At 44.6% G+C, this 10,698-nt stretch overlaps 1 protein-coding gene and 1 long non-coding RNA gene across 5 annotated transcripts in view; one reads left to right on the top strand and one right to left on the bottom strand.

The window, feature by feature from the left end:
• aqr (aquarius intron-binding spliceosomal factor) overlaps nt 1–3,413 on the top strand; it is a 26,539-nt gene extending 23,126 nt beyond the window's left edge. For 3 of the 4 annotated variants that reach the window (XM_037241016.1, XM_037241015.1, XM_037241017.1), the window contains 4 exons: nt 458–543; nt 2,370–2,544; nt 2,793–2,897; nt 3,017–3,413. In XM_037241016.1, coding sequence (XP_037096911.1) covers nt 458–543; nt 2,370–2,544; nt 2,793–2,897; nt 3,017–3,304 — 654 coding nt within the window. In that variant the 3' untranslated portion in view covers nt 3,305–3,413. The remainder of the gene's footprint in view (nt 1–457; nt 544–2,369; nt 2,545–2,792; nt 2,898–3,016) is intronic. The other variant, XM_037241018.1, reaches the window with a different exon arrangement.
• LOC119116018 lies at nt 2,912–9,989 on the bottom strand. The gene is made up of 2 exons (XR_005096224.1): nt 9,853–9,989; nt 2,912–3,271 (listed from the first exon to the last, which is right to left on the bottom strand). It is a non-coding gene; the product is annotated as an uncharacterized LOC119116018 (long non-coding RNA).
• Between the last annotated feature and the right edge of the window lie 709 nt (nt 9,990–10,698).

A 10,698-nucleotide genomic window follows, 5' to 3' on the forward strand; every position in this document is an offset into this window, starting at 1 on the left:
GTGTCAATGTATCACAATACACTACGTGCAGCCTCCTCTCTCGGCGTGACGGCTTTACCACCTTGTCGAAGCAAATTGGCTGACTTCAGTGAGCCCTTTTTGCCACCATTTTTTTCCCCCCGCTGTTCTTGTTTAGAAGAAAAACAACTAATCTCTGATCCCGTAGCAGCCTCGACTCCCTCCTGAGTCTCAGGGGTCCGTATAAGAGGCAAAGTGGCGGCAAATGCCCGTAAGCCCTCTTAGAGACGGCGGTGTGTCACGAGGTGATAACACCCACACAAACCCAGACACCTTCTTGTATCTTTGGTGAAGGGATTTTTTTTTTTTTTCTTTCTTCAAACTAATTCCCACCACCGAGCTAAAACGCACTCTTGTTTACCTTGCATAAGGGGAACTGGCTCGAGTGCTTTTATCAGAGCAGGATGCTCAGTAATCATGTTTGGCTGCGTTGTTGCAGGTGACGACCGTCGACAGGTTCCAGGGTCAGCAGAACGACTACATCATCCTCTCGCTGGTCCGAACCAAAGCCGTGGGACATCTCAGGTAATAACTCAGCAAAGAAGAAAAGGTGGTTCAATCAAACCAAATGGAATCCACTCGAAAATGTACCCTTCGAGAAGCGTATCGCACACCACGTCTTGAATTGTCTTTTGATGAAAAGATCATTTCAAAATTTTGAGTAATGATTTTTCCCTTATTGTCGCTAACATTATTTAATGAACCGAAAAGTCATTTCTGAAGTCATCACCAATACAGTACTCCAGTAGTTTTTTTTTTTTTGCGTTCAATTAGATGAGCGTTGAGTATGCGGCACATCTAGAGAGAGAGAGAGAGATGCTATTGTTCCCCCCCTAATTAAGTTGAAGATGCAAAGGTCCAACTTGCGGCAGTCATTAAGAGGAGCTGCCATTCTTTGTCCTCTTTTTTTTTCAGTCTGCATTATTCACCTTTTTTTCTCTCTTCTTCCCCCGCCGCCTTCCCTCCTCAGACTTGTCCCCCCACTTCGCCGCAAAGTCTCGTCTCGTAAGAGTAGATAATTGAGACGGAAGCCAACAATACTCCACTTGGCCTCGAGCTGTAACGCGCTGCCTACCTGCACAGTTCACCGCTTACATTGCATTGTCAGCAAAAAGAAGCCAGCTCGACAATAAGTCATCCTCTTTTGCATGCCTGCGCTTTTTGCCGCGGGGGAAACTCTTAAATCTCTATCCCCAATGTAAGCAAGGAAACACGAAGAAATGTCGAAGGCTGCAGGATGTAGCCGGCTGAACTGACTCTTCTTTCATAGCGTTTACTCCATCTTGTCTCCCACTATTTTGGGATGGCCTCGCCCTGGACATGCGCTGACTCCTGTCTAATTTTCCTCCACCCCCTTTTTTTCCCCCTAACTCCCTCCTCCTGGCAATCTGCTGCCGTGACAACCACAGGAGGTACAGACCATATGACAAGCCAACCCTTTGCTTCCATGGAGGGCATTCCTCCACACACACTCTCACGCAGTTTGACAGGAATACAGAGATGCAGACACACTCTGACTTAGACACACACACACACTGGTCCACTTTGCCCTGGCGTGTCACACTGTGCTGCCCAGGTGGGCGTCTCTTGGTCTGTGCCATGTCCACAGGCTACCACGCGTCCTGATTGGCTCATCTCCTCTCATCGCTCTGTCCTTATTGGTCATGACTGATGTACTTTGTCTCTGTGGAGTTTTGTTGGTCCTTCTCATTTGGCTTCACAAGGACTGCATCATCAACTCACCAAGCTCCCGGAAGACATTAATCCTCTTAATCAGATGGACATATTGCACATTTTGTTTACAAAAAAATGAAAGCGTGCCAGATTTCTCTTCATCAAAGCGAAGACTGCCCCTGCATTAAACGCTGGAGGTTTTTTTTTTTACCCTTCACTCCAAATGTTCAGACATCCTACAAGCAAGTTAATGAGCCTCATTTAAGTTGTTCCATTAAGCTCCACCAATGCTTAAAAAACATTAAAATGTCACTCAAAAGTGCCTAAAGGCGCCATAATTCCTCCTTTTAAATCAGCAGCAACTTCCTTTATATTCCAACATGCCCGAAAAGTCAACCCATTTTTAAGCGTGCATAACCTAGTGAAGATGTGTGTATATGTAATAGTTATCACTAATTGACAGAAATGTTGATGCGTTGAAGATTATTGACAAATTCTTGGGCTCTTAATTTGATGAATTCCAACAAGATTTGTCTCAAATGAGTGAAAATCGAGGCTCTTTATTTCAAATGGCTGCACGTTCATAATCATTAGATTCATTCACTGCGCCACCATCGACACTAACTTGACATTCTCTGGCTTCTTACACTTCACTAATACTCCCACGCTCTCCTCAGGGATGTGAGGCGACTAGTGGTGGCCATGTCCCGAGCGCGGCTGGGCCTTTACATTTTTGCCCGGGTGGCGCTGTTCCAGAACTGCTTTGAATTGACGCCCGCCTTCAACCAGCTGACGGAGCGCCCTCTGCAGCTGCACATCCGGCCACACGAGTACTACAGCCAGGAGCAGCCGGTACATACATACATACATACATACATACATACATACATACATACATACATACATACATACATACATACATACATACATACATACATACATACACAGACAGACAGACAGACAGACATACTTACTAATTTACATACATACATACATACAACCATACACATACATACATACATACATACATACATACATACATACATATATGCATCATTGTGTTGCTGACGGATTCTTGATGTTTTGCATTTTGTTCTCAGAGAGACGCTTCGGATCAGCCGGACCAGGTGGTCCAAAACATGCCTGAGATGGCCAACCTTGTGTACAACATGTACATGCACATGATGCAGACCAAGTACAGACAGGTAACATCCACTGCTTATTATGAAGTCTCCCATTTTATTTTAGTTTTTGGAAAATGTTAATGCAGCAATAAATAGCCACCTTCCGCCATCCAACAACTTTTTTTCTTCCTTTTCAACAGCAGCAGCAGCAACTCGCCAAGCCTCCGTCGCAAGCCGAGTCAGCAGAGAGCTCGCCTACCGGCCCCAAGGAGGAGCAAGAGATGGTGGCTGTGATCCCGGAGCAGAGCGCCATGGAGACGGAGAGCCAAGACGGAAGCGAGAAGGTGGTGAAGTCTAAGGGAGAAGCCAGCGAGCGGGAAGCAAAGCAGGAAGCAGCCAAGATGCCCGAGCACCCCGGACAGGACAGCGACAGCGATGAAGAGAATGAGGAGCACCTAAAGAGAGAAGAGCAAAAACAGAACACTTAGTTGGGACTAATTGAGAGGACCAAGTGTATGGCTATGTACTACCGTGATTAAACATCATGTCATGCTTGTTATTGATTTTTTTTGTGTCATTTTTCAATAAAAATAAATACAAAAAGTTTTGCATTTTTTGATGGAGAAAGAGAGCGATAGAGATAGATAAATAAAGAGATTTGACAAATAGACATACAGAGATAGAGATACATACATAGTACATACAAACATACATACATACAAACATACATACATGCATTACATACATACCAGTCATAGGAGGCAATCCCCTGCCATCATGAAACGGGGAAAAACAAATTCAATTGTTTTTATTGTAGTCATTTTCCTTTTAATTTTAATAATTTTGTATAATTATACTGAATGTGTTTGTGTTTGAATAAAAGGTTAAAAAAAAACGTTATGCCAACATTTATTATTGCACATTCGGTATAATAACACCAACTCGTTAAACACACCTGCGTGAAAACATTTAGCTCATTTTTACGTTCTCGGGAGCTAAAACTTTTCACGCAGGTGCACTTAACGAGGGAATCACTCGGCCACTCCATTAGGTACACTGCCATTTTCAAGTGTACCTAATAACAGGCCACTTTATTAGGGATACATCATGGTCAAAGGTCACAGGTGTCAAGCTCTATCCTCAGGGCCGCGTTCCAACATGTTTTCCAAGTTACCCTCGTTAAGCGCACCTGCGTGAAAAGTTTTAGCTCCTTTCACGTTCCGCAGGAGCTAAAACTTTTCACGCAGGTGCACTTAACGAGGGAATCACACGGACACTCCATTAGGTACACCGCCATTTTCAAGTGTACCTAATAACAGGCCACTTTATTAGGGATATATCATGGTCAAAGGTCAGAGGTGTCAAGCTCTAGTCCTCAGGGCCGCGTTCCAACATGTTTTCCAAGTTACCCTCGTTAAGCGCACCTGCGTGAAAAGTTTTAGCTCCTTTCACGTTCCGCAGGAGCTAAAACTTTTCACGCAGGTGCACTTAACGAGGGAATCACACGGACACTCCATTAGGTACACCGCCATTTTCAAGTGCACCTAATAACAGGCCACTTTATTAGGGATACATCATGGTCAAAGGTCAGAGGTGTCAAGCTCTAGTCCTCAGGGCCGCGTTCCAACATGTTTTCCAAGTTACCCTCGTTAAGCGCACCTGCGTGAAAAGTTTTAGCTCCTTTCACGTTCCGCAGGAGCTAAAACTTTTCACGCAGGTGCACTTAACGAGGGAATCACACGGACACTCCATTAGGTACACCGCCATTTTCAAGTGTACCTAATAGGCCACTTTATTAGGGATACATCATGGTCAAAGGTCAGAGGTGTCAAGCTCTAGTCCTCAGGGCCGCGTTCCAACATGTTTTCCAAGTTACCCTCGTTAAGCGCACCTGCGTGAAAAGTTTTAGCTCCTTTCACGTTCCGCAGGAGCTAAAACTTTTCACGCAGGTGCACTTAACGAGGGAATCACACGGACACTCCATTAGGTACACCGCCATTTTCAAGTGCACCTAATAACAGGCCACTTTATTAGGGATACATCATGGTCAAAGGTCAGAGGTGTCAAGCTCTAGTCCTCAGGGCCGCGTTCCAACATGTTTTCCAAGTTACCCTCGTTAAGCGCACCTGCGTGAAAAGTTTTAGCTCCTTTCACGTTCCGCAGGAGCTAAAACTTTTCACGCAGGTGCACTTAACGAGGGAATCACACGGACACTCCATTAGGTACACCGCCATTTTCAAGTGTACCTAATAACAGGCCACTTTATTAGGGATACATCATGGTCAAAGGTCACAGGTGTCAAGCTCTAGTCCTCAGGGCCGCGTTCCAACATGTTTTCCAAGTTACCCTCGTTAAGCGCACCTGCGTGAAAAGTTTTAGCTCCTTTCACGTTCCGCAGGAGCTAAAACTTTTCACGCAGGTGCACTTAACGAGGGAATCACACGGACACTCCATTAGGTACACCGCCATTTTCAAGTGTACCTAATAACAGGCCACTTTATTAGGGATATATCATGGTCAAAGGTCAGAGGTGTCAAGCTCTAGTCCTCAGGGCCGCGTTCCAACATGTTTTCCAAGTTACCCTCGTTAAGCGCACCTGCGTGAAAAGTTTTAGCTCCTTTCACGTTCCGCAGGAGCTAAAACTTTTCACGCAGGTGCACTTAACGAGGGAATCACACGGACACTCCATTAGGTACACCGCCATTTTCAAGTGTACCTAATAACAGGCCACTTTATTAGGGATATATCATGGTCAAAGGTCAGAGGTGTCAAGATCTAGTCCTCAGGGCCGCGTTCCAACATGTTTTCCAAGTTACCCTCGTTAAGCGCACCTGCGTGAAAAGTTTTAGCTCCTTTCACGTTCCGCAGGAGCTAAAACTTTTCACGCAGGTGCACTTAACGAGGGAATCACATGGACACTCCATTAGGTACACCGCCATTTTCAAGTGTACCTAATAACAGGCCACTTTATTAGGGATACATCATGGTCAAAGGTCACAGGTGTCAAGCTCTAGTCCTCAGGGCCGCGTTCCAACATGTTTTCCAAGTTACCCTCGTTAAGCGCACCTGCGTGAAAAGTTTTAGCTCCTTTCACGTTCCGCAGGAGCTAAAACTTTTCACGCAGGTGCACTTAACGAGGGAATCACACGGACACTCCATTAGGTACACCGCCATTTTCAAGTGTACCTAATAACAGGCCACTTTATTAGGGATATATCATGGTCAAAGGTCAGAGGTGTCAAGCTCTAGTCCTCAGGGCCGCGTTCCAACATGTTTTCCAAGTTACCCTCGTTAAGCGCACCTGCGTGAAAAGTTTTAGCTCCTTTCACGTTCCGCAGGAGCTAAAACTTTTCACGCAGGTGCACTTAACGAGGGAATCACACGGACACTCCATTAGGTACACCGCCATTTTCAAGTGTACCTAATAACAGGCCACTTTATTAGGGATATATCATGGTCAAAGGTCAGAGGTGTCAAGCTCTAGTCCTCAGGGCCGCGTTCCAACATGTTTTCCAAGTTACCCTCGTTAAGCGCACCTGCGTGAAAAGTTTTAGCTCCTTTCACGTTCCGCAGGAGCTAAAACTTTTCACGCAGGTGCACTTAACGAGGGAATCACACGGACACTCCATTAGGTACACCGCCATTTTCAAGTGTACCTAATAACAGGCCACTTTATTAGGGATATATCATGGTCAAAGGTCAGAGGTGTCAAGATCTAGTCCTCAGGGCCGCGTTCCAACATGTTTTCCAAGTTACCCTCGTTAAGCGCACCTGCGTGAAAAGTTTTAGCTCCTTTCACGTTCCGCAGGAGCTAAAACTTTTCACGCAGGTGCACTTAACGAGGGAATCACATGGACACTCCATTAGGTACACCGCCATTTTCAAGTGTACCTAATAACAGGCCACTTTATTAGGGATACATCATGGTCAAAGGTCACAGGTGTCAAGCTCTAGTCCTCAGGGCCGCGTTCCAACATGTTTTCCAAGTTACCCTCGTTAAGCGCACCTGCGTGAAAAGTTTTAGCTCCTTTCACGTTCCGCAGGAGCTAAAACTTTTCACGCAGGTGCACTTAACGAGGGAATCACACGGACACTCCATTAGGTACACCGCCATTTTCAAGTGTACCTAATAACAGGCCACTTTATTAGGGATATATCATGGTCAAAGGTCAGAGGTGTCAAGCTCTAGTCCTCAGGGCCGCGTTCCAACATGTTTTCCAAGTTACCCTCGTTAAGCGCACCTGCGTGAAAAGTTTTAGCTCCTTTCACGTTCCGCAGGAGCTAAAACTTTTCACGCAGGTGCACTTAACGAGGGAATTTTTTTTTTAGGGTGACTGTGTTTTGTTCTTGTACAAGGTGAACATACAGTATAAGTGCAGCTGGAAACCACAAATAAATACATGCTGTCCTGATTGATGATAAGATTTGGAGGAAAGTGTTTTCATGAAAATGTTTTAGCAAATATTCCTATGTTTTTCAAGTTCTCTTCGTTAAACACACATGCGTGAAAAGAATGTGAGTAATTTAGCACATGCTTATACTTGGGATCGAACCATGTTCTTACCGAGCGAGAGCCCATGTCACTAACCACTCGGATATTTCGACCTAGCACTCCTTGGCCGTCTGTAGTCTTTTGTACTAGTGATGTGCATTCCAGTTCTAAACTGAATCATTAAAATCGGTTCACTCAAAAGAATCGTTCACCGAATCGTTCGCTACACTTTATTCATTTTTATTTTTTTTACCTCGTGTAGTGTACCTATTGAAGTGTCCATGAGGTGTACCTACACATGTTGTCATATAAAGCAAATGTCTGATTTTCATATTTTAATTGGCAAATATAAAAACAAGGAATAAAACACCAGACAAGTTTTAACAAATGTTTATTAAAATAATAATAATAAAAGTAAATTTCAAACCAGCAATCTAATGTGAAACTGCAGTAGATGTATTGGATAACAATATTTAGGCATATAAATGCATACACGCTATTTAAAAACTATGTGTTATAAAATCAAGATTACCCTAAGAGAAGCATAATCTCCTCGTTGCATAACGGCGCATCCCTTCATGCAATAAAGTTAGCCGCTAGCTTGGAGAAAACGTGCATAAAAGAAGTGGTGTTTCAGTGAGTGGTTTTTTCATCCCTTGGCAAATCGTAAATCGACATTCTGGCTTACATAGTTCACACCAGGAGGAAGACGCAACACGTTCACTGACTGATCCGTTGATGCACGGAAAGGAAGGCAGTTCATCCATTGACTCGTTCGCGAACGGGAAAGTCAGGAGTTGGTCCCTCGCTGATCCGTTCTCGCGATGAACTGGAAATGCAAATCGAGCGCGGCACCGCTGCTGCTCACTGCTCCCCTCTCCCCTAGGAGATGGATCAAAATCACACGGGGATGGGTTAAATGCAGAGGACAAATTTCACCACACCCAGATGTGAACTTTTTAACACTCACTGACTGACTCGTTCACTCACAGATCCGTTCGTTGGTGAACGGGAAATGCAATTCACGTCTCGTTCGTAAATGCGAAGTTACGTCATTTTCTTCTTCGTTTTGTTTTACGGCGAGGTTACACCAGCTTCAATGCGCATTACCGACACCTACTGGTTGAAGTCATATGAACGGAAAAAAGAACGAATCACTTCAGCAAATGATTCGTTCACTCGTTCACATACATAGGACCCACCCCAAAAGCCCATCACCCCGCCCGATCGTCTGGTTGAACATGTCTGGCCCGCTAGCGCGTGTTGGTGTCGGGGTCTGTGACACTTGCTGTGACCGGAGAGTGTTGGCTCGGCCCCCCTGGGGGAGACAGCTCTTTTGGGCACACACATGCGGCCCCTGTTTAAGCGCTCGCTAAAGTTCTCCCGCACGCCGATGCAGATGACAAGTCTCGTGTTGCCAGTCACACCACACCGAGCTGTCATGGTAAACAATTCAAGCCTTCGTGTCGACACTGTCACTGTCCTGACAAAAGCAACCACCCAGAGTAGACGCCATGTTTCAGTAACCATTAGTTGTTGGCAACTGTTTCAAAAAAATGCCTCCATTTAACAGATGCCTCCCCATGCATAGTAAGGCTTTTTTTCTCTTTTTTTTTTTTCTTTCAAAAAAACGACCATATATGGTAACGCTTTTTTTTTTTTTTTCTTCTAATAAGATGACCATGGTCCAGGTTTTTTTTCCAATAACGACCATCTATAAACGTAAAAATGTAGAGATTAGAAGGGACATATTTAATTTACCTTAGCCATAAAAATGCAACTTTATTATTGCTAAATTTGACGGATTTTGAAAGTTTAAAACTGCTTCTACTGAAATGTCCACTGAAAAGCTTTTCAGCTACAAGTTCTGCTTTTCTTTTTTTTCCTTCCGTAGGAGGAGGAAAAAAAAAAAAAAAGGTCAACCCCATGACTGCAATCCTAATGTGTAGTCACATGAACACGACAAGCATTGTGTAACATCCTCCTCACTAGAACTTGTGTCTTGGCAGCATTAAGAAACCATCTCGACATCGCGCTCAATTACTTCATTTGAATCGGCGGGACGTGAATTAGCAGAAAGACCAATCTGCTGCTGCTTCGGCTGAAGGTGAACATGTCTTATCTTATCCCCCGACAGGTATTAACTGCTACTTTTTTGGGCAAAGCGCTCGCCTTGCCTCCTTGTGACGCTTGTTGGTGTGGCGTGGAACGAATGGCTGCAGCAATTGTTGAGGGTCAGGGTTCCTCCAAGCAGTAGTGAATAAATGAGATGAACTAAATGGCTCTCGCAATATGACATTTTCAGCATTTGTAGATTTTTTTTTCTTAAAGCCTGAGGGCAGTTAGTTGTGACCACATTTTTCACAGCGTTATCTCACATACAAAATTACAACAACACTGCGGTTGCACGGAGAATCAGTCTGGGAGAGCAAGCTCGCTCATCAGCTACTCGACCACCGTTAAAGGGCAATTAAAGCCAAAATACTTGTCAAGCATTGTCAGTAATGTTGTAGTGGGTCATTTTGAAACGATGCATTTGCTTACATTTGCTCCAGAGCAGGATGGCAAACGCCGGTTCGTGCTTGTGGTGCCTGGTGTGGCTGCTGCTGCTGCTTTTCTTCGGCTGGCCCATCGGCATCACCCTCGGGGGTCTCTACGGCCTCATCAGCCCCCTCACCACCTGCCTGGGCCTGGATCGACTGTCGGACCTGCTGCTGGAAGGCGCCAACCTGGGCCGTACTTGCGCACAAAACATGAAGCACTGTAAGCCGCTGTGTTGATTGTTTTTTGACAGCAACGTGACGGCCCTGTCGAAAGAAGGTCAACACGACGGTGGGCGTTAACACCAAAAGTGAGCATGAGTTTGTTATTGGCCAGACTGAAGAGGGGCTTCACATTACTCAATTGATGATGACGCTGCACAGAGGAGATAAGAATTGAACAATGGCCACGCTCTGACTTGTAAATGCAAACTTCTAATGCGATTAAAACTGCTTTGAACTCCTCCTTGCGTTTGCTGACTGAATGTTTCTTTGTAACGTTTGTTCACACAACTGTGACAAGTCAGAAACTCTGTGTTTTTCAATTATCTTTGATGCGTTTTTCGTTGAACAGTATATATTAGGGGTGTAAATCGCGGGTTTTGTAACGATACGATATCATATCGATACAAAGAGCCACGATACGATATTTGCCGATATCATAAAGCCTGCTGTGATTCATTCACGATACATCACGATATAGAGCTCTACGATCGATATAGAACAATATCCTGATTTATAACAATTCATACGCAAAATCAACAAGGTACTGCAAACTCTTTATTTAGGAAATTACAAAGTGCTTCCAAACGAATGACTGGAAGCCCAAAGGGGAGCGAATTTCCTCGTC

This window comes from Syngnathus acus, chromosome 22 (assembly GCF_901709675.1).
Source record: "Syngnathus acus chromosome 22, fSynAcu1.2, whole genome shotgun sequence".
NCBI lineage: Eukaryota > Metazoa > Chordata > Actinopteri > Syngnathiformes > Syngnathidae > Syngnathus > Syngnathus acus.